Source organism: Podarcis melisellensis (assembly GCF_964234715.1).
Source record: "Podarcis melisellensis genome assembly, chromosome: 14".
Classification (NCBI taxonomy): domain Eukaryota; kingdom Metazoa; phylum Chordata; class Lepidosauria; order Squamata; family Lacertidae; genus Podarcis; species Podarcis melisellensis.
The window spans coordinates 28,170,575-28,197,944 of NC_138546.1; the positions used below are offsets into that span (position 1 = coordinate 28,170,575).

Here is a 27,370-nt window from a genome sequence, read left to right on the forward strand (position 1 = left end):
GGGTCCCTGGCTCTCTCTCGTGGGCTCCGGGGCTTCCTCCGTGCCCGGCGGGGGCGGTGTGAGGAGCGCGCGGGCTCCGGCAGGGCGTGGGGCGCCGCTCCTGCCGCCGGAGGCAGACGAGGAAGCGGAAGCGCCGCTGCAACATCAGCAAAGCAGCAGCAAGAGGAGGAGGAGGAGGAGGAGGAGGAGGAGGAAGACGAGGAGGAACCGGCCAGGGACGCGCCGCCCCCGGGAGTGAGTAAGGACGGACCCCCCCCCCCGCACAACACACACAAGCAACACCCCACCCCGGGGAGACGGGGAAGAGCAGCAGGCCTGACACCCCACCCCACCCCCCATTCGGACGCAGCAGGATCCCCCAAGAGAGGGCGCCGCGCCCTGCGCAAGGCTGGAGTAGGTTGCGCCCTGCGCGCCCCTCGCCGGCCAGGCCAGCGGGTCATTTGCGCGCCCCCCACCTCCGGTACACAGAGATCTCTCCTCTCCCCCACCAGCCCTTCTGGCACAGAGAGCAACGACGCCCCTCCGCCTCTGCCCTCCGTGGCCAGAGAAAGGGGGAGAGAGGGTGGGCAGCGGGGGCACTGGCCACCCAGGAGTAGAGGTGATCGTGTGTTTTTCTTACCCACCTCCCGGCAGGGGAAAGGCGGAAGCTCAGGAGCAGAACACCTGCTTGGCATGCAGAAGGTCCCAGGTTCAACCCCGCCACATTTGCAGGTAGGGCTGGGGGAGATTTCCGGCCTGAAACCCGGCAGATGTGCTGCCAGTCAGTGTAGGCAGCGCTGAGCTAGGCAGACCAACGATCTGACGCCCTATAAGGCATCAGTCAGTTTTTGTTAGGGGGAAGGGCTGGTGGTTCTGTGGCAAGAGCACCTGCTTGGTATGCAGAAGGTCCCGGATTCAATCACAGGCATCTGGAGGTGGGGTTGGGAGGGATCCAGAAAGCCTGAGAAACTGCTGCCCTGATGCTGAGCAAGATGGACCAGTGGTTGGTATATGTCGGCTCCCTATTTCCTTATGTTCAGGACATGAGACCAGAAATCTCATTTGAGGGGAAGGGCTGTAGCTCGATGGTGGAGCATCTGCTTGGTATGTAGAAGTTTCCAGGCTCAATTTCCAGCATCCCCAGGTGGGGCTGGAAAATAACATGGAAATAACCCCTGAGAATTGTGTAAACAATGTCAAAGGAACCAGATTGACTCTTGGTCCCATTCAGGCCCTATGTGCACAAAAACATTTAAAGCTTTACACAGTCACGGCATGACCTCTATTGCCTTCCAGAGCTACAACCCCCACAGTTCCCTGGGAAGAATGATTGACAGTCAAACTCTGTCAAATGATTGACAGAGAAATTGTAGCTCGGGGACGGGGGAAGGGATCTCTCACTAAAACTTGGTACCCTTAACAAACTACAGCTCCCAGAATTCTTTGGGGTTATTCAAAGTAGTGTGATACAGCTTTAAATGTGCAGTATAGATGGGGCATCAGCAAAAAGCAGATTCCAAGGCTGAGGAAGAACTGTAGCTCAGTGGCAGAGCAAACGATCACAGGATCATAGAATCAGAAGGGACCCTGAGGGTCATCTAGTCCAACCCCCTGCAATGCAGGAATCTCAGCTTGATAATGCATCCATCCTCTGCTTAAAAACTTCCAAGGAAGGAGAGTCCACCGCCTTCTGAGAGAGTCTGTTTCACTGTCTGACTCTAACAGCTCTTAGTGTTAGAAAGTTTTTCCTGATGTTTTGTCGGAATCTCCTTTATTGCCATTAGAATCCATTAGTGTCCTACTTTCCAGAGCAGGAGAAAGCAAGCTAGCTCCATTTTCCATGTGACAGCTCTTGAGATAGTTGAAGATGGCCACCATATCTTCTCTTTCCCAGGCTAAACAGACCCAACTCCCTCAGCTGTTCCTCACAAGTCTTGGTTTCCAGACCTTTGATCATCTTAGTTGCCCTGCTCTGCAGGTAGGGCTGGAAAGTCAGCTGCAGAAGTACATAAGAGGATCTCGCTGGCCAATGAGCTCACCAGGTGCCTGTGGGAAGCCTTCAAGCAGGACAGGAGCCCAAGAGCCCTCTCCCCTCCTGCCGTTTCCTGCAAGTGGCATTCAGGAGCATTGCTGCCTCCAAACATGCAAGCAGAGCATAGCTAGCAGGCTTTGATAGCCGTCTCCTCCATGAATTTGCCCAATCCTTTTTGAAGGCCATCCTAGTTGGTAGCCATCACTGAGCAAGTTCCATAGTTTACCTGTGGGAGCAAGGACTTTACAGTGGTATCTTGGGTTACATACGCTTCAGGTTACAGACTTGGCTAACCCAGAAACAGTGCTTCAGGTTAAGAACTTTGCTTCAGGATGAGAACAGAAATTGTGCTCCGGCGGTGCGGCGGCAGCAGGAGGCCCCATTAGCTAAAGTAGTGCTTCAAGTTAAGAACAGTTTCAGGTTAAGTACGGACCTCCAGAACGAATCAAGTACTTAACCCGAGGTATCACTGTATTTTATGTGTCCAACATTCACCTTCATTGGATAGCCATGAATTCCAGAGTCACGAGAGGTGGAGAAAAACTTTTCTCTATCCGTTTTCTCCTTGCCACACATGTTTTATTTTAATAAACTATCATGTCACCTGTCAACTCTCCTTTCCTCGAAACCTAAAGGTCCCAAGCGCTGCAACATAAGGGAATCTCTCTCTACCTCCTTGATCGTTTTGGTTCCCAATACCCCTTTTTTGAGGTGAGGTCTCAGGTTCAGTCGCCAGCATCTCCAGGTAGACTTGGAAAGTCTCCCTTCCTGAAACATCGGAGAACCTCTCCAGTCCATCTAGTGGTGCTCTGGCCTGTCTGCTGGGGAGAGGTTGCTGCAGCTCAAAGAGGTTTTGTGGGGTTTTCCCTTCTAGGAATCAACATGCAATATGGCAGCTGCAATGGAGACTGAGCAGCCAGGGCTCGAAATCTTTGAAACGGCTGAGCACAGGGAGAATGTGGCGCCTGGGGAGAAGGCCAAGCTGGAACCGTACTACGTGGAGAGGTATTCATGGAGCCACCTGAAGAAGCTGCTGAATGACACCAGGAAGGACCATGGCTGCCTGATGGCCAAGGCGCCCCACGACTTCACCTTTGTGAAGAGGACGGATGCAGAGAGCCCCCACTCGGACAGGGTCTATTACCTGGGTAAGTTTTGACAGCTTCCCACGCAGCATGGAGGATTTCCACTGTGTTTAGTGTTGCTTTCAAAGAATCTCAGCTAAGCAATGTGTATGAACCAGGGATCCTGGTTTGCAACAAACCATGGTTAGTTTCCAAGCAACCCAGCTTTAAACCATGGGTTATAAAGCTGGCATCTGTAACCCTTAAAAGTGAGAATAAACTCATCAGACGTCCTCCTGGCCACCTATGTTGGGTTCACAGAGCAGTGAGCCATGGTTTAGTTCAAACCAAGCCTGTCTGTCTAAATACCAGTTATCAGGGTGGTGGAAATAATGCCATGTGAAGATTCATACTCAGTTTAAGCCAGGAAGGCTCATGTTATATTCTTATTTCCTTAAGATTTGGGGAAATGTGCAGATTTGTTTAAATTGAATTGGTTACAAGCCGAATCAGCTACTTGTTATTAACTTTATTAGCTGAATAGTGAGTTGTTTAAAATAATACTGTCTGAAAATGAAAATAAAAATAGAACTGCATCGAAAAGGGTGTATTCTAGAAATCATGGTAGTTTTGGGTTTTAAAGTCTCCCAACAGGATTTGGCTTCTCTCTTTCTTATCTGCTTGGTATTCTGCTAATGCAAAAATAAATAAATTGCAAACTGTGTTTTGTTTTTTAATACTCAGCAATGTCCGGTGAGAACAGAGAAAATACGCTTTTCTATTCTGAAGTTCCCAAAAACATAAACAAGGCTGCGATTCTTTTGCTCAGCTGGAAGCCCCTCTTGGATCTTTTTCACGTAGGTGACTAGCCTGAATCTTACACATTTCATCCCCTCCCTTTCTCCTTTTCCAGTGGACAGTCTTCCAGGTAATGACACGCCCTGTTTGAGAGACTGGCAGCTGTCAAAGATGAAAACCCATTAGCAAAGGGAATCTTAGCAGCTCTGATGTTTGTTCCAGCTCTCCTTCTGCCTAGCTACACTCGTTGCCAATTAAAAATTCAAAGCATTTTCCATTTCTAATATTTTTTGCTTGTATGCATTTGGTGAACTGCCCTTTGTTGAGACAGATCCTTCTTCCATTTGCCTAAAAAGCATTTAATGTAGATTGCCTCAGCCTGGTTGCTGGAGTTTTCTTAAGGAAAAAGGCATTGCAGAGGTCTTTGGGCACAATTCAGCAAGTGTTTGTTCATTATGGGAAATGTCCACTGTTACTCGTCCTCAAGAGTAAACCCACAGAAATTGTTGGGACTTCCATTGATTTCGGTGGGTCTGCTCTTGATTTAGCTGAATATCAAGATATTTAATCTATATTTAATCTGCTTAATATATATATATTTTAATCTACAAAGTAGAAACCCTAAAGTGAAACTAAATGACACTTTGGATTTTCTTTGACAATGTAAAAAAACCAAACAAAAACCCTCAGTGGCAGTGAAAAAACACCCTAACAAAAAAAGAAAACACAGGCTGTGGATTGTAGTTTTCTCCCTCTTGCTTTCTCCCGGTCAGGCCAGCCTTGATTATGGGATGTACTCTCGGGAGGAGGAGCTGCTGCGGGAAAGGAAGCGGATCGGGACGGTTGGTATCGCCTCTTACGATTATCACCAAGAAAGTGGCACCTTCCTGTTCCAAGCCGGAAGTGGGATTTACCACGTGAAAGATGGAGGTCCCCACGGGTTCACGGTAATAAAAGACGGCAAGCTAGACTTTTGTGAACTGCTCTGTGCCCTGGGTTTTAGGTACAGTGCCCTCTGGAGGGAGGAGGCTAAAGGGAAAGTGCAGCCTGACCTCAGTGCTGGAAGCGGGTTACAAGTATTTGCTAGTCGTCCAAACTTCCGGGGTTGATATTTATTTATTTATTTAAGCATGTGTATATGTTGTCAATTCATACAGTATAGCATGGTGGGGGACAACAAAAAATAAAATAGCTGAAACATAAACCCCACAATAAAAGATACAATGCAATATGCTATAAAATGCAAAACACCATGAAAACTAAAGGGGGGAAATGTCATCAAAATGATCAAAAAATGTAGACAGTTACATAGGCCTATCTACATTGAAAAAGGTCTCTAAGAGACAACTGAAAATCGAAAGTGTGTGTGACAGTTGCTGGAAACAGCAGGAGGGAGTGCTCTTGTGCTCAGGTCCTGCTTGGAGAGTGGGAGCAGGTGGCGCTGTGGTCTAAACCACTGAGCCTCTTGGGGTTGCCGATCGGAAGGTTGGCAGTTCAAGTCTGCGCAATTGAGGTGAGCTCCCATTGCTCTGTCCCAACTCCTGCCAACCTAGCAGCTTGAAAGTATACCAGCTCGAGTAGATAAATAGGTACCTCTGCAGCAGGAAGCTAAACGGCATTTCTGTGCACTCTGGCACTCGTCACAGTGTTCTGTTGCACCAGAAGCGGTTTAGTCCTGCTGGCCACTTGACCCAGAAAGCTGTCTGTGGACAAATGCCGGCTCCCTTGGCCTGAAAGCGAGATGAGTCGCCTTTGACTGGACTTAACCATCCAGGGGTCCTTTACCTTTACCTACTTGGAGGTTTCACGTGGAGGCACCTGGCTGGCCAATGTGAGAACAGGATAATGGGCTAGAGGGGCTCCCTTTGGCCTGATCCTGCAGGCTCTTCTGAGGCTCTTAGGTGCTTGCCACATTCTTGGTGGAAGTGTGTTCCACAATGTGTAACCAGAGGTGTCTGACTGCTAGTGGAGGCCAGTCGGGCCTCTGTAACATGGGGGACAATTAGCCATGTGGTGCTGATCCTCCCCACCAACTGAGATCTTCTGGAGGAGTTTTCCTTCAGTCTCCTCTCTCATAGCACTGGAACTCTAGACCATCCAATGAAGCTGAGTATCAGAAGATTCTTGACTGTCAAAAGGAAGGAATTCTTCACACTGTGCATGGTGTGGGATTCACTCCTAGAAGAGGTTGTGCCTCTACTTCATTGGATGACCCATTGACTTCTAATATTCTTTATTTGAAAGTAGCACGCACTATTCTAAATGAACAAATGCTGCTTTTAATTGCTGTCTGCAGCATGGCTTATTTGTGTGATTTTCTTATTGTGTGATTTTCTTATTGTGGCCTCTTTTGGTGAAGGAAGGGCGAGTTATACGCATTTGAAATAAATGAATAATGAAATAATATTGCGAGAGAAGGTGAGAAACATCTCCCGGTCCATTTGATGCCCCTCCTTTTACTCTCCATTTTCCCTAAGCTAATAAAGTCCGTAAGGCGATTCACTCTCGCTGACTCTCACCGCATCCCAGACACTTTCTGCAAAAATTCCTTGAGCCCCATGGGAAGGATTCACTAGTTCAAAAGGGCTGTTCTCCAGTGTCTTTCTCTCCCGCGGTCATTTTTTTGCAGAAACAACCCTTGCAGCCCAATTTGGTAGAGACGAGCTGTCCAAACATACGGATGGATCCCAAGCTCTGCCCAGCAGATCCAAACTGGATTGCTTTTATCCATAGCAACGACATCTGGATCTCCAATCTAGCAACCAAAGAAGAACGGAGGTTGACATTTGTACACAAAGGTATGGTTACCTTTAGCATGGGACAAAAGCAGAAGAAAGTCGAGGGCAGCACGAGTGGGGCAGTGTGAGGAGGCACAAGTGGCTTGGGAGTTACACGTGAGCCGACTGGGTGACGCATTCCTCACGGGCAAGGATGCCCCAACAGAGTAGGAGGGCCATCTGTCTCTGCAATGGGGTCTGTAGAGATTGTGCCCACTTCAGTTTGCAGAACTGGCACTGTTACAGGTGCCACATAATACTACTTCTGCAGTTGTAAGAAATGGATCTTTTAGTGTAGTGGCACCTACACTTTGGAATCCCCAGCTTGTTGACTTCAGGAAGATTCCTTTGCTGAACTTCTTTCAGTGTCTGCTTGAAACATGTTTATTTAGGCAAGCCAGTCCATGCATGCATATGTTGACGTGTTTTAATCCAGTGGTAGACAAATTAAATTTGGCTGCCGCCATCCCACTCTCTTAAAAGAGAAGCAGAGTTGCTTCAAAGAGTGCTTTTGCAAAGCGCAAATCCTTTCCCAAAGCACCCTTTGAAGCAACCGCTCCTGCTCTTTTAAATATAGGTGCAGTCGGGCAGTTGGCGGGGGGCTTTTCTGTCAACCCACTCTGTCAGTCAGGTGCTTAAAGGAGAAGGAGGTCGGCTGTTTCAAAGAGTGCTTTTGCAAAGAATGTTAAGACAACTCCCCTTGCTCCTGCTTGAGCCTCTGCAGTCCCCTTTTAAACCTCCGACATTAGAAGTTTAAAGCAGGATGGTGGAGACTTGCAAAGTTATCCAATGAATTTTGATAGGTCCACTCATCATATCTGGCCCGCAAAGCTGACTGTCTTAAGGGCCTGGTCCAGAGAGCCAGAGGGGTTCTCCATCCCCCCTGTGGGGTGGAGTCCTTGCCATTCCAGCTACAATAATGGACATTTTATGAGTCACAATGCATGCTTCAAGCTTTCCATGGGCATTCTTCTCTCTGAAAAATAATGTTTCTTGGCATTGCCTGCATAGAATTTGCCAACATTGAAGAGGACCCCAAGTCTGCTGGGGTTGCTACCTTTGTGCTACAGGAAGAGTTTGACAGATACTCTGGCTACTGGTGGTGTCCCGATTCAGAGATGAGTAAGTATGCAGATTAGCATTAACTCTTTTCACTGCTGCATAGCACTGTTGACTCATGGTCTCCTAAGACCCCTAGATCCTTTTCACATGCCAGATGTCCCACATCTTATATTTGTGCAGCTGGTTATACCTGCCAGTGCAGAACCTTGCATTTGTTCCAATGGAAATTCATTTTGCATCCATCTTTCTGGTAGCTGTAGGTGGAGGCAAAATCCTTAGAATTCTGTATGAAGAGAATGACGAGTCGGAGGTGGAGATAATTCATGTCACATCCCCCATGTTGGAGACAAGGAGGACAGATTCCTTTCGGTACCCCAAAACCGGTGAGATAGATTGTGCTATGGCTCAAATGGGGGCGGTTTAATTCTAGTGAAAGCCACCAGGAGTTCCTTTCCATTTCAGTGTGAAATTTATTTGCTTTGGGTTACAGTATATCCAACAAAGTGCTAGACCCGCTCACGTTTATGGGTCTGTGTTAGCAACGTCCGTTAATTTCAACAGGCCTACTCTGAGTAGGACTAGCATTGGGTTCACTCCTGGATTACTATTTCACTTAAAAAGTACAGTCATACCTTGGGATAAATAGGCTTCAGAATAAGTATTTTTGGGATGCGCTCCGCGGCGACCCAGAAGTAACGGAGCGCGTTACTTCCAGGTTTCGCCGCTCACGCATGCGCAGACGGTCAAAATGACGTCACACGCATGTGGTGAAATGCGACACGTGCAGATGCGTAGTCACGTCTTACGTTCTGTTCAGGATGCGAACGGGGCTCCAGAACAAATCCCATTCGCATCCCGAGGTACAACTGTGGTACCTCAGGTTAAGTACTTAATTTGTTCCGGGGGTCCGTACTTAACCTGAAACTGTTCTTAACCTGAAGCACCACTTTAGCTAATGGTACCTCCTGCTGCCGCCGCGCCGCCAGAGCACGATTTCTGTTCTCATCCTGAAGCAAAGTTCTTAACCTGAAGCACTATTTCTGGGCTAGCAGAGTCTGTAACCTGAAGCATATGTAACCTGAAGCGTATGTAACCTGAGGTACCACTGTATTTCCAAATCACTTCAAGATTTTAAAACGTTCTGAGTGGTCAGATCAACATGAAACTCTCAAACAATATAGTAAAAAACGGGGGGGGGGGGGAGCCATACAAAATTATCAATGTTACAGGATCCAACCTTATAGAATAAGGAAAGCTTGTGCAAAAAGATGCATCTTTACAAGGTGTTAGAAGCAAATAATTGAAAAGCCATTTCCATGTGTAGGGGCAGCAGCAGAAAATGCCCTGAAATGCCCAGGACACTGCCCTGAAATAATTCTGCCATTCCTTAGTGACCATTGACTGCTGTCTTTTCTTTTTTAGGTACCGCTAACCCCAAAGTAACTTTCAAGCTGTCTGAAATAACCATCAATGCTGAGGGCAGAGTAAGTCTGATGTTCTGTTTCGCCTCATTTGAATCAGTTTGGTGACTTGTCTAGCCTGGTGGCAAATGGGACAACTGCTGGAAAGCAAATGGGGCAAGAAACATGAGGCACCCCTTCAGACAAGGGTGGCTAGCCATTCCCGTTCCGAGGGCCACATTGGCTTGTTTCAAATCCTCTGGGGGCCACATGCCCAAATGGCAGCGGGCGGGGGGGGGGGAAGGTTTGGATTCTTGCACTGGAAAACGGGAGGTATATTTCACATGGTTTGCATTATAGCCATTTTAAAATCTTTTAAAACTAGTGTGGTGTTCTGGTTAGAGTGTCGGACTAAGGAGCTGGGGGAAACCAGGGTTCAAATTCTCACTCAGCCATGAAGCAGACCTTGAGCCTCTCAGCCCATCCTGTCTCCCAGGGTTGTTGGGACTAATTGAGAAGGGGGCAAACACTGTATGCCCCCTTGTGCTCCTGGAGGAGGGGGATATCAGTGCAGCAAAATGAATAAATGAATGAATAAATAAATGATCATTGTGAATTGGTAGGATTAATGCCTATGTATTGCGGGGACACAGGTGGCATTGTGGTCTAAACCACTGAGCCTCTTGGGCTTGCCGATCAGAAGGTCGGCAGTTCGAATCCCCATGACGGAGTGAGCTCCCGTTGCTCTGTCCCAGCTCCTGCCAACCTAGCAGTTCGAAAACACACCAGTGCAAGTAGATAAATAGGTACCGCTGCAGCGGGAAGGTAAACTGCGTTTCCGTGTGCTCTGGCTTGCTTCCGTCCCGGTGTTCCATTGCGCCAGAAGCGGTGTAGTCATGCTGGCCACATGACCCAGAAAGCTGTCTGTGGACAAACGCCAGCTCCCTCGGCCTGAAAGCGAGATGAGCGTCACAACCCCATAGTGGCCTTTGACTGGATGTAACTGTCCAGGGGTCCTTTACCTTTTATTTTGGGGTTAATTTAATTAAGATGCATATTACCTGAAACAAGTCCATTAATGTGCAAACCATGCATTAATGAATTACAATCACAGTAATTAATGAAATTAGTAGCTTATATTTTTATTTTATGTATTAAATGCGTATGCCACCCATCCTCCCAGAGGAGCCTGGAGGGTAGCAAACAACAATGGAGAAAACAATTTTTTAAATTTTTTTTAAGACCTCTTAAAAGCAGTCCGAGAGCACACTTTGGGAGAGCTTTTTTGAATGGTACTTCCCTCACCCTCACCTCTCTTGGCAGATTTCCGATGTGGTTGACAAGGAACTCGTCCAGCCCTTCGAGATCTTGTTTGAAGGCGTGGAGTATATCACTCGAGCAGGATGGACCCGAGAGGGGAAATAGTGCGTGTTTTTATGGTTTCCTGCATTTCTCCAGCAGCTCTTGGCTGGAACTGGACTGTTCTGAGCAGGAGGCAAACTCCTTGTGTTGGAGGGCTTTGTTATTATTGGGTGTGGCGTAATGGTTAGAGGATCAGCCCAGGATGTGGGATCCCAGGGTTCGAATCCCTGCTTGGCCGTGAAGCTCACTGTGACCTTGGGCCAGTTATTTTCTCTCAGCTTAACCTACCTTGCAGGGTTGTTATGAAGATAAAATGGGGAGTGGAGAACCATGTATGCCACCTTGATCTCCTTGGAGGAAAGAAGGTGGTCAACAGATATAATAAACCCTTGGAGGTTCTTAAGCAGAGGTTGGATGGCCACCTATCATTGATGCTTTAGTTGTGATTCCTGCATTGCAGGGGACTGGACTAGATGACCATCGGGGTACCTTCCAACTCTACAATGCTTTGATTCTATGAAATAAATAAATCAATGTTATTTTTTATTACGGTACATACGACTTAGTGCCAACATATGCTTCTTTTTTTACTTTTTATTTATTTCAATAATAATAATATTTAAAATACATTATTTATTTAATAATAATAATAATAATAATAATAATTACTAATAATATTAAATAAAAATGTGCACCCTGAGACCACTCCATTGTAATTATCCAACCTCTCAAAATTTCAAAACCTCTTGCGATGCTTTGATTCCTTTCCATTAACATGCTTCTAAGCAGTTTGCTATATTGCTTTTGAGACCTGATTGAGGGGCATTGCAAAATAAATAACAATAACATTTATAATACAACATATTTGTGATTGATATAATATGAAATCAGCTTTCTTCATTTGTTCCAAATGGCCCTTGCATAGTCCATAGCTGTTTTTCGTTGAGCTCAGTGTCCAAATCTCTTCCCTGGATAATGATGATGATGATTATATCCCGCCCATCTGGCTGGGTTTCCTGGCTCCCAACAGAATATTAGTAACAATAAAAAAGCGATAAAACATCAAACATTAAAATCTTCCTGATACAGGGTTACCTTCAGATGTCTTTTAAAAGTTGTGTAGTTCTTTATCTTCTGGACATCTGATGAGAGGGCCTTCCAGTACCGAGAAGGCCCTCTGCCTGGTTCCCTGTAACTTGGCTTCTCACAGTGAGGAAACTGCCAGAAGGCCCTCAGCGCTGGACCTCAGTGTCTGGGCTGAAAGATGGAGATGGAAATGCTCCTTCAGGTATACTGGGCTGAGGCCGTTTAGGGCTTTAAAGCTCAGCACCAACACTTGGGACTGTGCTCGGAAACGTGGAAGCAAGCCCCACTGGCATCCACAGGGACTTGGGTTCGGATCTCTCCAGCTGGGGTTGTGGGAGCTGGGGTGTCTACTGCAGTGCTCAGCCATAGCTCTTGCCATGTTCCGAAGCTCTCCCCCTTCCGTCCACAGTGCTTGGGCCATCTTGCTTGATCGCTCTCAAACGCGGCTTCAAATTGTGCTCCTTCCCCCCGCTTTATTTATCCCTGTGGAAGAGGACGCCATGGAGAGGCAGAAGCTGATCGACGCAGTGCCCGACTCTGTCACGCCGCTGATTGTTTACGAGGAAACAACAGACATCTGGATAAATGTAAGAATGTTAAACCGTTGAGCGAAGTCCTGCTAGCAGCTCCTAGACCAGGAGCTGGGAGGCTTTTTAGACCAAGAGCCACATTTAGCCACCTGGGTGACAGTCCAGGGGCCGCATGCTAGTGGTGGGTGGAGCAAGAGGCAAAAGTGGGCAGAGCAACAGGTGTGGCTCTTGCCTTTGTGCAACAGACTTAAGTTCAGGCCACACCCACGTCAGAGGCTTCGCCTCTGCCCCACTTAATCATGTGATTTTCTATCCAGGCAAGCAATTTTCTATCCACAATCCAAGGAAACATTCAAGGCAGGTACAAGCTGGGCTGATGAGGGGCGTAGCCTAGTGAAGGGGCGGATCCTACAGGAAGTCCTCAGGGCCGGATAGAGAGTCCTGAAGGGCCACGTTCAGTCCCTGGGTCTGAGGTTCTTCAGCCACGCCCTAGTGTGATGTCATAGTTTATTGACAACATTATAACTGCGTGGAGGGAAAGTGTCAGCTACAGAATCTCAACAACTATTGCAGCTTCTAAATGAAAGTGCGTGGTCAGTTTGCCTGCCCTACAGGAAATAGCTCACACAGGCTCCAGGGGATGGTAGGTGCTGATTGTGTCATCGGTAAGAAATGACTGGATAGGCAGGGGAAATTTGGAAGGAAGGCACCTCAAAGGTGATGGAGAGAGAAGGACTGAGTTGTTCAGGGTACGCTGATTTTGCTAGTGACCATATTTTCAGGTAACACTAAACTGTGCTCCATTGCACTGCACTGGCCAGCCTTAACGCTTTGTGTCCAGGAGGAAGACTTTGAGTGTCCAGGAGGAAGACTTTGACAGAGCTTAGTTTCAGTTTTAAAGAATCCCAGCTTAGCTTTAATTGCTTGTACTGGGGATCCTGGTTTAAAACAAACAGATAAGTCTCACAGCAAGCCACCTCCAAACCTTAACTAAACAGATCTTGTGTTAAGCTAATTCTCACCTGGTTTCCTCGCTGGCCCAAATAGGACTAATTTAGCCAGCTAGCCCTGGTGATCATCTAATCTTTATTGGATGGATTTCCCCCCCCCTAAATTGATTTTTGATTTTTGAATTCTGAATTTATTGTTATTCACATTTTATACTGTATTTTAGGCTGTTTTTTGTTGCATCAATTAAGTGTTTTAAATTTGTTGTTAGCCGTCCTGAGCCCGGTTTTTTGAACCGGGAGGGGTGGGGTATGAATAAAAATTTATTTATTTATTTATTTATTTATTTATTTACCAAGATTCCTGGTTCAAACATAAAGCAGACAAAGCTGGCATTCCTTAAAAGTGAAAAAAGACTGCTATGACTGTGCTGGAAGAAGAAAGAAAGGGGTGCAGGAGGCAAATGCTTTGTTCTGCATTGACTAGGCTTGTCCGCATAATATTAAACCTCAGTTTACAGTTGCGTGCGAACGGGCCCAATCGCCATCCTTCGGTTCAACTTCCAACCCTCCTGTGTTCCAACAGGTCCACGATATCTTCCATGTTTTCCCCCAAACCAATGAGGATGAGATAGAGTTCCTCTTTGCCTCCGAGTGCAAAACAGGATTCCGCCACCTGTACAGAATCACAACCGTTTTAAAGGAGAGCCGGTACAAGCGCTCGAGTGGAGGACTCCCTGCTCCAAGTAACCAGCTTTGGCCATTTTTTGCTCCTAAGTTCAAATGAAATAGAATAAACTGCAGCAGGTGGTTGAGGGGATTCAATTTCTTAGGAGGTTTCTTTCAGGCTGGCATCCCAGCATTGCAGTCACCCGTTAGGCTTGGATTGGGGCTGTAAGCATCCTGCACTTCCGAAAGTCAGCTTGCGCCCCACTTTAAAATAAAAAAATTAAACTGCTAGTCCTTATGATTCTAAAGATGCTTTGTCTAGACAGGTACCCAATGTTTGTGGAATACAGTGTGCAAACGAAGCAACAATTTTCATTTTCTCTCTGTAATCTAGCCTGGAGAACTTGACAGCCGAAACTGACTGGCTTGCCTTGTGCTGGGCAGGCAAGGATCCAAACTTCGGCTTGTAAAGCCCAGATTAGAGGAATCTTGGAGTCCCTGCCAACTCTGCAATTCTGTGATTCCTTACCAGCCTTCTTGCATGTCAAGATCAGCAGAGGGGGCCCGCTGGGTTGTTCCGTCGCCCTCAGAAGTGTGTGGGGTGACAGCCCAGGAGAGGGTCTTGTAGCAGCCCCATAAGCAGCCTTTGCCTGCTGTTGGACTACAGCTCCTATCAGCCCCTGCCACCGCGCAGGCATTCTGATAATTTTGATCTTGGTTTTTGCAGGTGATTTCCTGTGTCCCATCAAAGAAGAGGTGCCAATTACCAGTGGGGAATGGGAAGTTCTTGGCCGACACGGGTCCAACGTAAGACCCTTCAATTTTATTTTTAATCTGGCAAATGCATTCGGGAATTTTAAGTATGTGCTTGACCTCTCCCAAAAGCATGACCTGAAACATGGGTTGGGGGGGACGCGGGTGGCGCTGTGGGTTAAACCACAGAGCCTAGAACTTGCCGATCAGAAAGTTGGTGGTTCGAATCCCTGCGACGGGGTGAGCTCCTGTTGCTCGGTCCCTGCTCCTGCCAACCTAGCAGTTCGAAATCACGTCAAAGTACAAGTAGATAAATAGGTACCACTCCGGCGGGAAGGTAAAAGGTGTTTCCGTGCGCTGCTCTGGTTCACCAGAAGTGGCTTAGTCATGCTGACCACATGACCTGGAAGCTGTACGCCGGCTCCCTCGGCCAGTAAAGCGAGATGAGTGCCACAACCCCAGAGTCAGTCACGACTGGACCTAATGGTCAGGGGTACCTTTACCTTTACCTTTACCTAAACATGGGTTGAGCATCAAGCTAGTCTGATCAAGGGGGGGAACTTAAATGCAACCTCAGTGCCCACATAGTGAGAAACAGAACAGACAATGCAGTCAGGGATTTGTGTGGAATTATCGTTTAGGTTCATTCTTGCCGTTGTCATTTATTGATCATGTTCTGCATACATATCTTACATAAGATGTAGAAAACCTAACAGTGTAGAAAAGATAACAAAAACAACTAAAAACAGTATGTGATTGGGGGGGGGGTTGTTTTGTGTTTTTTGAACCGCAATGTAATGTGGACACCGATGGCAGCGACCAATTTGTCTGGTTAGGAAGGCTTGTCGTCAGAGAAATGTCTTCAGTTGTTTCCAGAAACTGCAGAAAATTGGTGCCTGTCGTATCTTGACTTGGCAGCTATTATAGTGGTACCTCAGGTTAAGTACTCAATTCATTTTGGAAGTCCATTCTTAACCTGAAACTGTTTTTAACCTGAAGCACTACTTTAGCTAATGGGGCCTCGTGCTGCCGCCATGCCGCCAGAGCATGATTTCTGTTCTCATCCTGAAGCAAAGTTCTTAACCCGAGATACTATTTCTGGGTTAGTGGAGTCTGTAACCTGAAACGTATGTAACCCGAGGTACCACTGTACACAGAACAGGGGCAGCCACACTAAAAGCCCTCCTCCGAGTTAGCTGCAGGGCAGATCTCTCCAGTAACAAACAAGAGAGCGGCGTTCCTACCTGCGAAACGCCACCTTGCAGCTTGGTTCCATGGATCTGTGGCCCCTACAGAGTAACTTGACATGAAGAAGCAGCCACAGGGGTTATGCAACCCCACCACAGACTCGGGAATCTGTACACAGCCCCTGTTTTCACGACCTGTTAGGGACATGCCCACAGAAATCCAAATAATCATGCAATTGAAGTTGTGTAATGGAGGGAAAACAGGCATTGCAGCTCTCGGAATTCCCACTCCTCCCCTGAGCAGGGGCATTGGTGTCCAAAGGGATCTTTCTGGTCCCTTTGGACCAGACATCGAAACAAGACATCGAAAGGGAGGGAAGTAGGCTAATTTCCCACAAAAACAAAAAACGAGAATAGCGTTTGTGTGTTTTCCTTCATATCTCAGGTTCTGCAGATGCTAGAAGCCTCTTTAAAAAAAGAAAGTTGGCAACACGGGTCTCAATATTCATCCAGGGAGGGGTATACATCTTTTGAATGCTCCCCGCTAGTTGAAATCCAACATAGTTGGCATAGTTTGTGCTGAGATAGAACCCTTGTTCCTGATGTGCTAGTCTTCAGTTTGCAGGGATTTGCAGTCGGAAGGGGTATGTGCCCTGCAGTGAGTGGTATAGTCTGTCCTACCGCTTCATGCTCTGGCCAGCATCAAGATTCACCTGAGAGCTTTTTTCCTGAGCCAGGAGGCTGCAGTGGGGTGTAACTTCTTCCTTTAGGTATACATGGGTTTTAAATTAGCTTTCCACATTGGCAGTTGAAATGAACTTAGAACTAAATCCAACCTGGGAATTGTTGATGGTACAAACTTGGGTCACTTCTGTGTGTTTTTTTTGTGTGTGTGTTTGTTTTTTTTATCAGATCCGGGTGGATGAAGCTAAAAAACTGGTATATTTTGAAGGTACAAAGGATTCCCCCTTGGAACATCACTTGTATGTTGTTAACTACGAGAACCCCGGGGAGATCAAGCGGCTGACAGAAGCTGGTTTCTCCTACGCCTGCTGCGTCAGTCAGGTATTTCACCTCCTTCGCTGTGGTTTTGTTCTGTGCTGAGTTCCCACATGAAGATAGCAGGAAGGAACTGTGTGCTGATGCAGAACCCCGAATTTCATCACTTTACTCCTGCAATTTTATGGGTTAATTGGTTTGCAAACTGATTATTTCTGGAACCAATTAATACAGGCACAAGTACCAAACGTTTATGAGATACCACAACATTTCTGGAGATGGCCTTTACATTGGGTGGAAGCTCAAATATAAAATGGAAACTAACAGGGAAATGGTATAAAACGCCGTGTGACGGCAGCATAAACCTTGAGGGAAATTGCCTGGTAGGCCCAATTGCCTGGTTTTCAGAGGTGGTCACTTATTTCTCCTCCTGCCCTCTAGAACTGCGACATGGTGATTTGTAAATTCAGCAACCAGAGGAACCCGCACGAGGTGTCTCTCTACAAGCTGACCGGCCTCGAAGATGACATTTCCAACAGGTCCAAGGAATTCTGGGCTACCATTTTAGATTCCGCAGGTATTTCAGATACGGTGCCAGGCTTTTAAGAAGGTGAAAAGACACCTGTCCCTGAGCCTTGTTTCATCCTTGCCCTCATGCATCCTCTGTGACAACTCTTCCTTTATTTGTCGGTTCGTTTCATGTGTGAACCAAAGCTTACAAAGCATCCTAAAGGAATTTTGCAGTACTTCCTCATGTGAGGAAGCCACTTGAAAACTGGTGGGCCTCTTGTGAGGTGGAGATGGGGAACCTTTTCCACCTCAATGGCCATATTCCCTCATGGGCAGCCTTCAGTGGGCCACATAGCCCTGGTGTGCAGAGCAACAGATGCGACTATGGCCTGTGTCTGGCAGCCCAAGCCAGAGTCAGAGGGTGCCACTACCGAGAAGGCCCCCACACACACATACACCCCTCCTCATTCCAGGCCAGGCAAAAGCATTTGAGGAGGGTGCCATGCAGGACTGGTTTTCTGGAGAGAGGAGAGTGGCTTTGGGAGGCTCCTGAGGGCTGTGAGGCTTGGAGGGCCCCTTCTGGCCCATGTGACTGGGGTTCCCCCTTTCCTGGTGAGAACCAATGTGGTGTAGTGGTTAAGAGCAGTAGAGTCGTAATCTGGGGAATCGGGTTCGCGTCTCCGCTCCTCCACATGCAGCTGCTGGGTGACCTTGGGCCAGTCACACTTCTCTGAAGTCTCTCAGCCCCACTCACCTCACAGAGTGTTTGTTGTGGGGGAGGAAGGGAAAGGAGAATGTTAGCCGCTTTGAGACTCCTTCGGGTAATGATAAAGCGGGATATCAAATCCAAACTCTTCTGGTGTAAGGATTGTGGTTGTGCAGTCAGAATCTGATTTTATGCAGGGGTGTACAGACTTAAACCTAAACGGCCTTGGCCCAGTACACCTGAAGAAGCGTCTCCACCCCCATCATTCTGCCTGGATGCTGAGGTCCACTGCCAAGGGCCTTCTGGCGGTTCCCTCACTGCGAGAAGCAAAGCTACAGGGAACCAGGCAGAGGGCCTTCTCGGTAGTGGCACCCGCCCTGTGGAATTCCCTCCCATCAGATGTCTAAGAGATAAACAACTACCTGACATTTAGAAAACATCTGAAGGCAGCCCTGTTCATGGAAGTTTTTAATGTGCGACCATTTGATGTATTTTTAATCTTTGTTGGAAGCCGCCCAGAGTGGCTGGGGAAACCAGCCAGATGGGCGGGGAACAAACAAACAAACAAACAAACAAACAAACAAACAAACAAAATATTATTTTAAAGAAAGATAAAGGAAGCAACAGATAGCAGTACAGTTTTGTAGCAGAGGGCAGAAACCTTCTTCTAGGCTTTCTCATGGGAAATACAGTCATACCATGGATCCTGAATGCCTTGCAAGTCAAACGTTTTGGCTCCCAAACACCGCAAAGCTGGAAGTGACTGTTCTGGTTTGTGAACGTTCTTTGGAAGCCGAACGTCCGACACGGCTTCCGATTGGCTGCAGGAGCTTCTCACAGCCAATCAGAAGCAGTACTTGGGTTTCCAAGGTACGACTGTACAGCACTCAAGACTGCTTATTATTATAACCGTTTCAGGTAAAGCACCTATTGGCTTGTACTTGTGACATCCCGGATGCCAGTAGGGACATCCACACCCATCTGAAGCTGTTTCTAAATACGTCTTGCTTTAAATTTGAGGCTTGTGGTTATTGAGATGGGTTGGACTGAAGGGTTTGGGAACCTGTGGATGTTCAGCGTTAGGATACAATGGCCAACTCCGCTCTGCCATGCTGAACGCAAACGACAGCTGTGCTTGCATCCTTGCAGGGCCTCTCCCAGATTACGTTCCGCCCGAGATCTTCTCTTTCGAGAGCTCCTCAGGGTTTTTGCTTTATGGGATGATCTACAAGCCCCACAATCTACAACTCGGGAAGAAGTACCCCACAGTACTCTTCATATATGGCGGCCCCCAGGTCAGTTGATAACATTGTTCTTGGAAGCTGTTAATTAAAAAAATGTTGTTTTTAATCAGCCCCTGTGTGTGCAGTGTAGAAGTTTAATCTGCGCTTCCTTCCAGGTGCAACTTGTGAACAACCGGTTTAAAGGGGTCAAATACTTCCGCCTGAACACCCTAGCGTCCCTTGGTTATGTTGTGGTGGTGATTGACAACAGGGGATCTTGCCACCGCGGTCTGAAGTTCGAAGGTGCCTTTAAGTATAAGATGGTAAGTTGCTCAATGGGTACAGAGGTCCTGACTCAGGTCTGCGTGCTGCGACCTTGCGTTTTTATTAAGAGATGAGATAATCTCATAGAATTCCGCCTTAGAGGCCTCATCCCTCCTTTCCCAGTTGCATTTAGGTTCAGAAAAAGCATTGCGTTGGAGGTCATAGAAGGCTTTCCCCCCCAAGCCTAATTCTGATTTTTCTTTTGGGGGGGGGGGAAACAGCTAGGGAGTGTAAGGTTAACCCTTCCCTGTGCATGATGACACTTCCCCCTCCCCATTGTCCATGATGCCATTATTTTTCCAAGCCTAATATTATTTTTTGGGGGTGGGGGTTGGCTTCTTCCAACAGGGACAAATTGAAATAAGTGACCAAGTGGAAGGTTTGCAGTACTTGGCCTCCCGATACGAATTCATCGACTTGGACCGGGTTGGCATTCATGGCTGGTCCTACGGGGGATACCTCTCCCTGATGGCCTTGTTGCAGAAGCCAGAGATCTTCAAGGTAGGATAATGTGCAACAAGACAGCCGGCTCTGTGTGTGTGTGTGTGTGTGTGTGTGTTGCGTGTTTCCATTTCCAGCTTTTGCAAGATGTCCTGTTCATTTGACAGTGCAAGTCTTGTTAGGATTGATTGTGCCATCTGTAAATATAACACATAAGAAGATGCTTTATGCTGAGCCAGATCCGTTGGTCCATCTAGCTCAGTATTGTCAACACTGACTGGCAGCAGCTCTCCAGGGTTTCATGCAGGGAATCTTTCCCAGCCCTACCTGGAGATGCTGCCAGGGGTTGAACCTGGAACCCTCTGCAGGTGATCAACCCTTCTTGACCTATGGTCCTTCCCCCAAATAATCTCATTTGCAAGGGGTCAAGTTTGTATGGAAAAATTCACTTTCAGCCCCCAGTCAGGAGAAGACGAGTGCCTGCCTCATAAAATTAAAAAGCTGGTCATCTCTGCCCACAGTGACCAAAAGGTATTTGTACCACTATATAAAGTTGCATAAAACTTGGAACTGGATAACTTGAAAGGTGGTCTTTTATATACCCAGCCCATCGTCTCCAACAGATACCATCTCATCAGCTGGTCCATTCTGTACAATATCGCAGTAGGGCATGGGTAGGCAAAGTAAGGCCTGGGAGTCGGATCCAGCCCAATCACCTTCTATATCCAGCCTGCAGACAGTCAGGGAATCAGCGTGTTTTTACATGAGTAGAATGTGTGCTTTTATTTAAAATGCATCTCTGGGTTATTTGTGGGGCATAGGAATTCGTTCATTTCCACACATACCCCAAGATAGTCTGGCCCCCCACAAGGTTTGAGGGACAGTGGACCGGCCCCCTGCTGAAAAATTTTGCTGACCCCTGCAATAGGGCCTTCAGAGTGGTGGCACCTCCCTCCCCCCCTTTTTAAAGAGTCAAGTCATATCCAGGGTTTATTTTTTCTGATAAAAGTCAATTTGATTTCCGTGTGGCCACAAATTCACACACAGACAGCTGCCATCAGTGGCATCAATTGTGGAAGGGAGGCATAAGCTATATGTCAAGGGAGGAAGGTCACATTACAGAAAAGGTTATTTATGTATGCAGCAACTGCAGCCCGTGTTTTGTTAGCCCCAAAATGGAAAACAAGTGAGTTCCCAACCAAAGAAGATTGGCAGCTTAAGTTGACAGAATATGCACAACTCGCAGACTTAACATGTAGAATAAGAGAACAAGAAGAACATAAAGTTTAGAGAAGATTAGAAATCGTTTATTGAATATATGGAAAATAATCGTGTACAGCTGAAAATGCTGGTAACATTGAGATAAATTCAGCAAGTTTTGATGGATGCAATAACGGAAAACCGATTGGCATACTTTTTGTAAAATATGCAGGGATATACGGTATGTCAAATGAACCATGGAAAGAGAAGAAGGGAAGTCATTGATATCTTAAGGATGTAAAATGTCTATTTGAAATTGTAAAACAGAAAAATTAATAAAAATTATATTAAAAAAAGAAAAAGTCACGTTGCACAAAAGCTTCCATTGGGGTTTTCAGCTTTTTCTTTTTACTGTTAATTTCATTGTTTCATTCTTTTTGCAGACTGCTTTCATATTCGCCCCCCCCCAACAATCCAACGTTATATTTGTACATTTTATGAAATAAATTCATTAATGAGAATAACACAATGCTGACCGTCTTCTTACCCATAGGTCGCCATTGCTGGTGCCCCAGTCACCCTGTGGCTCTTCTACGATACAGGGTACACCGAGCGCTACATGGGTCACCCAGATAATAATGAACAGGGCTATTACCTCGGCTCTGTGGCTATGCAAGCGGATAAGTTTCCTTCAGAGTAAGTGTGTTCCTGCCCCCCCTCACCCCCAACTGTGCTAAATTCCGACCTAACGCTGCTGTTTCTTGCCTAATTAAATGCTTAAACGGTTGCGTGGTAGTAAAGAACCACTTAATAAACTTGAATGGGCATTTACATAATCACGGCCCATTACGAGTAATCTGCTTTTCTAGCCTTGTTGTCATTAAAGTATTAACTTTTGCCTCAAGAAATTGCAGGCGGACCTCCCCCCTGCCTCAAATCACGCAATTAGCCCCAGTGCTAATTAAGTGCATTAATTAGACATATCACCCTAGTGGCTGGCTGTAGATCAGCCACAGTTGTTGTTAACAGGGCTTGAGAGGGAAGATTGTGTCTTCTATCCTAGAGTGGCCTTGTCAGATCCTCCATACAGACACATACACCGTCTGCTTCTTCCAACTTAGGCTGGTATTCTGCCATCCGTTCCCACCTTTTCTTATTGGCCTGGGGTTTAAATTCTGTGTTTAAATCTTCCGGGACGGTGAATGGAGAGATGGGAGGCTGGAGGAAGTGTACAGTGGTACCTCGGGTTAAGTACGTAATTCGTTCTGGAGGTCCGTTCTTAACCTGAAACTGTTCTTAACCTGAAGCACCACTTTAACTAATGGGGCCTGCTGCTGCCGCCGCTCCGCCGCAGCCTGATTTCTGTTCTTATCCTGAAGCAAAGTTCTTAACCTGAAGCACTATTTCTGGGTTAGCGGAGTGTGTAACCTGAAGCGTATGTAACCTGAAGCGTATGTAACCAAGGTACCACTGTATTGTTTTGGAGCCTTGGGATCAGCGATGAGGGTTTTCCAGAAAACTTAGAACACATTTCTGCTGTCCTAAATCAATGAGAGATCTGATTTCACACAGTGGTTTTGATTTGCTTCACAGAGGTTTACCCCATATTTTATTCTTGGCATTTGCGCCAAAAAGTGAGTGGTATATAAATAAACTAGAACAGGCATATTCTGTAGATATGGGAACCGTTAGTCCAATATCCGAAAGTAGTTAAATCGTTTTATTACAAGGGGAAAATCAGTTTAAGTGCATTTCAGCTGTGATCTGTGCTGGGGGTGGCTGGCCTGTGGTCCTATAGTTGTTGCGGTTCCCCAACATCCCTGACCATTGGTCATGCTGGCTGCAGGAGCCATTGGGAGTTGGGGTGCAGCAACTGGAAGGCCACAAGTTCCCTATTCCTCCTATATGTATTTCCCTGGGAGTAAGTTCCATTGAACTTAATACGACTTATAAGCAGCCATTGATAGGATTGTGATATTCGCATGGTTTAGATTACCTAGCTAATTCAAAACTTTGTCTGCAAATTATTTTGTTGGAATCCTAAACATGGATGAAGTGATTATTGTTTATGTATAGTGGACAGACTAAGAATGGGAAGTTCTTTAATCTCTGAATTGCATGTTTTCTATTTCCTCTTGAAAGTTCTTTTCTATCTCTTCTTCTTATCTCTCTCTTTTTGTCATGTTTTTAGTTTACTTAGAATAATGTTGGACAAAAAGGATATTTGTGATTGTTTCGTATTTCTCTTTATAAACTCTAAAAAAACCACACTTTATTTATTTTTTTAAAAAGGAATCTCAAACAGGTCCGCTTAAAGCTTCACTTCCATTATTTAGATTTTAACTGGAGGGTTGAACAAAAAAACACTGGAAAAAGTTAACATAACCCATTTAGCAGGCCTAAAGGTCTTTCTGTGTCACTTCCTAGGGATAGTCAACTGAAAAAATAATTGCCACTCTGATTTTCAGATCCAGGTTTCAGTTGCCCAGTATGACTTGCGTTTGTGCATTTTGTTACTAATTGGTTTTATGAATCTCTGTATTTCTGAATAATTAAAATGGGCTGTGGGAAAAATAAAGCAGTGGGGGAAATTCCAACCCTGGGGGTCTGTTATTTCACGCTCCCCTTCCGGTATCAACTACATAGGTATCTTCAGACGATACCAGGATTCGAAGAAATTCTAATTCAAACGATCTGAAGCTTTGCTTACTGTTTCTCCCCTCGTCCTTTCAGACCCAACCGGTTGTTACTGTTGCATGGATTCCTTGATGAAAATGTTCATTTTGCACATACCAGCATTTTGCTTAGTTTTCTGGTCCGGGCTGCGAAGCCTTATGATCTACAGGTAAGATGCTCTAGGGCAGCCTTCACCAACCTGGTGCCCTCCCACCCATTTTGGACTACAACTCCCATCAGCCACAGCCAAATACGAACATGCCTTTTGGTCATGTACACATCTCCTTTGCTTTTCCCTTCACAGTATAGCAAACAAACCAGGGAGTTTTCCATTAACTATAGTTTACCGTTTTGTCCCAACTGAGAAACCGTGGTTAGTACCTTCAGAACAAGCTAGGCTTCATATCCTAGCCTTCTCTGAACCTCTTAACCATGGGTAGACAAACTAAGGCCCACGGGCCAGATCAGGCCCAATTGCCTTTTGGATCCAGCCTGCGGATGGTCTGGGAATTGCCGTGTGGATCGCCAGCACGCACGTTCTTCCCCTCTTCCTCCCTTGGCAGCGGTGGCTCCTCCCTCCCTCCTCCTGGCTTCTCCCCGCCCTGCCTAGAGGAGGAAGGGGGCTGGGCTTTGTTGGTGCCAGCAGCACCACTCGAGCAGCTGCCATTTTAAGCAGTCCCTCTCCGGAGCCCTTTCGAGCGCCGCTCATCGTCCCTCCGCCAGCCCCTGCCACTCGCAAGACACAGGTAAGCAGCCACCGGGGCTCATGGTGCTCTTGCATCATTCCCCCTCCAAAAAAAATACAGTCTGGCCCCCCTCAAGGTCTGAGGGGCTGTGGAACGGCCCCCTGCTGAAAAAGTTTGCTGACCCCCTGCTCTTAACCTTCGTTTCTGCTGCCCACCAACCGCTCCTGTCCCTCCTAGTTTTTTTTTAATTTTTATCAAAACAATTGAGGCTGGTTGTGGGGTGTGTGTGACTACTTCTTGTTGTCTGTGCTTTATTGGGTTTTTGCGGGGTGTGTAGGTGTTTTGCTTGTTTTGTTATGATTCTGAGTATTGCAAAAAAACCCCAACAACTTTATTTTCTTAAATTACAAAACAGCAACCATAGCGTTAGAACAAAGCTTACCCTTCTGGACTTTCTGAATACGTGAGGTTACATTACATCATTGCTTAGATCTCTTAAGTTGTTCTGTTTTTAGTTGTGTGGTAGTTACAGTTACCACATGCAATCACAGTAACAAAACAAAAAAAGGAATATTGTGGAAAAGGATTTTCCTCTTTAGCACTGTATGTAAGAAAACGATGCCAGTTCACCCAAAATGTGTCTTTTGGTTTAATTCCCTTGGCTATATTTAGTTTAGTAGTTGTTGTTTTTTAACCAGTGCTAATTGTGAGCCTTGCCAGTTTTTCTTCTCTTGAAATAGTTGCTTTGAGGTGCCAAGGGCAATTTCCAAATGTGCCCCCCGGCAAAGTTTGAGGATTCCTGCTTCTTCCTGGGCAAAAAGATAAAGGCCTTACAAGACGTCTGAAGCAGCAGATTATGTGAATACCTCAGGAAAGAAGGAAAATTGACTCCTTTCCCCCCCTTTCTTTAGATCTATCCACAAGAGAGGCACAGTATCAGGGTCCCTGAGTCTGGAGAACACTATGAACTGCACCTCCTGTATTATCTCCAGGAGAATCTGGGTTCACACATGGCCGTGCTGAAGGCAGAGCACTGATGACACCCCCCTCCCTCCCTCCCACCCTTCCAGGAACTCTCAGCACAGACAAATACAGCTGCTTAACCAAACGCCTCGGAAAGGGGCGTCATGTTGTTGGTGCCTGCTTCCCACACAGATCAGTCGACACGTCCTCGGCCTTGCTTTGTTTTATTTCTCCTTATTTTTTTAAAAAAGTCAACCCGGTGCCATACAAGGAGACGACGCTGTACAGCAAATGAATACTTTTAAATGTAAATAAAGTCAACATCTGTGCTACTTGGCAGTCCAGAGGTTTTTTTTCTCTTTTAAGGGTGGTTCACGCACTCCAGAGTAAGTGGGCTTACCCAAAACTTTATACCCATGGGTAGGCAAACTAGAATGATTCTAGAATGAGCAGCAACTGAACTCTTCTTGTCAAGTGCTGCATTTGCACAGTTATTATTACTATTTGGGTTCCTTTGGCTCTTTCCCTATTCCTCCCCAGTTTCTTTGCTCTTTAAAATACAGTAGCTTTGGCTGTTCTGTCCACGTAATACAGTGGTACCTCGGGTTACATACGCTTCAGGTTACACACGCTTCAGATTACAGACTCCGCTAACCCAGAAATAGTACCTCGGGTTAAGAACTTTGCTTCAGGATGAAAACAGAAATTGTGCTCCGGCGGCGAGGCGGCAGCTGGAGGCCCCATTAGCTAAAGTGGTGCTTCAGGGTAAGAACAGTTTCAGGTTTAAGAACGGACCTCCGGAATGAATTAAGTACTTAACCCGAGGTACCACTGTATGAACACTTTTATGGGTGGCTAATGATGGGATGGTCAGTTGAGAGCTTTGTTGGCCTTTGAGGAAGAAACCCATTTGGTAGGAGAAGCTGTACAGTGGTACCTCAGGTTAAGAACTTATTTCTGGGTTAGCGGAGTCTGTAACCTGAAGCGTCTGTTACCTGAAGCGTCTGTAACCCGAGGTACCACTGTGTTTTATAAATGGACTCGCTTTGCCGTAGCTTAGTGGCAGAACACCCAAAAGATCTCAGGTTGAATCCCCAGCATCTCCCAAGTAAGCTTGGGAGAGGCCCCTGCCTGAAACCCTGCCAGTCAGTGCTGACATTACTGAGCTTGATGCACCAACTTAGTGTAAGTTGATGCGCCAACTTGTTTCAGTGCTTGATGCGCCAACTTGTTTCAGTGTATCTGAAGAAGTGTGCATGCACACGAAAGCTCATACCAAGAACTGACTTAGTTGGTCTTTAAGGTGCTACTGGAAGGAATTTTTTTTGTTTTGACTATGGCAGACCAACACGGCTACCTATCTGTAACTGCAACTTAGTGTAAGGCAGCTTCCGATGTCCCTATGAGCCACCCATTTCAAAGGGGCAAGCTGTCATCCTTCAGGCCCAGGGACCATTGCAGAGCACGATTTTTCATTGGTGGCCACCAGCCTAAGAGCTAATAGGAAGATTTCCTGATCTTTAAAAGTGTTGAGGTTCTCTTGAACGCTGCAGGTGCAGACTATAAGCAGCTTCAAAGGTCAGCGCTTTGTGTTCCCAAAGCCCCCTGAGATTCCGTGAGCTGTTTATCTCCTTGCCGCACCTTCCTTCAACAGCTGACCAGAGGGGGGGGGGGTCTCTTCAGCTGCAAATGCAGGTTGTTCTGCATTTTCAGCTCAAGCGGTGAAGGTTGTACTAAGGTAACTCGAGCATTTTGGCTTGGAACACCCACCCACACATACAGCTAAGCTCCTGTTCGCTTGGCTAACGAAAACTCGGCAAATTCACCCTGTGTCCCTGTACATGCATCCCCACCCCCACTCTGTCAAGGATATCTCGACGCCTTGTTCACTTTGTTCTGCACCGGTAAGTAGACGTTCGGGTTTTCAGTTTCAGAACACACCGTCCTGCTGTTTCGAAACACCTGGCTCACAGTAACCAGGCTGCGCATCTCCGGT

At 46.5% G+C, this 27,370-nt stretch overlaps 2 protein-coding genes across 4 annotated transcripts in view; both read left to right on the plus strand.

The window, feature by feature from the left end:
* Positions 1-27,370, plus strand: part of IGDCC4 (immunoglobulin superfamily DCC subclass member 4) — a 142,790-nt gene that overhangs the window by 8,763 nt on the left and 106,657 nt on the right. The gene's annotated exons all lie outside the window — the stretch shown is intronic.
* Positions 59-25,706, plus strand: DPP8 (dipeptidyl peptidase 8). Of its 3 annotated transcripts, XM_081888497.1 has the most exons (21): positions 157-234; positions 634-711; positions 2,886-3,159; positions 3,820-3,932; positions 4,647-4,820; positions 6,503-6,671; positions 7,662-7,772; positions 7,967-8,095; positions 9,135-9,196; positions 10,436-10,536; positions 11,970-12,147; positions 13,624-13,783; positions 14,434-14,513; positions 16,559-16,711; positions 17,087-17,222; positions 19,011-19,156; positions 19,261-19,407; positions 19,757-19,909; positions 21,603-21,745; positions 23,783-23,894; positions 25,323-25,706. In XM_081888497.1, exons 2-21 carry the CDS (start codon positions 673-675, stop codon positions 25,446-25,448), a joined length of 2,706 nt encoding a protein of 901 aa, XP_081744623.1. In that variant the 5' UTR covers positions 157-234; positions 634-672; the 3' UTR covers positions 25,449-25,706. The 3 variants fall into 3 exon arrangements, with proteins under 3 accessions (XP_081744624.1, XP_081744625.1, XP_081744623.1); XM_081888498.1 differs by lacking the exon at positions 634-711 and having other exon boundaries at positions 59-234; XM_081888499.1 differs by lacking the exon at positions 634-711 and having other exon boundaries at positions 79-238.

Excerpts from the sequence above, each read along its gene's own strand:
- DPP8 (XM_081888497.1), top strand. The coding sequence starts at position 673 with ATGCAGAAGGTCCCAGGTTCAACCCCGCCACATTTGCAG. Across the intron at positions 17,223-19,010 it reads TACCATTTTAGATTCCGCAG|GGCCTCTCCCAGATTACGTT; the intron begins GTATTTCAGATA and ends GCATCCTTGCAG. Across the intron at positions 19,408-19,756 it reads GTGCCTTTAAGTATAAGATG|GGACAAATTGAAATAAGTGA; the intron begins GTAAGTTGCTCA and ends TTCTTCCAACAG.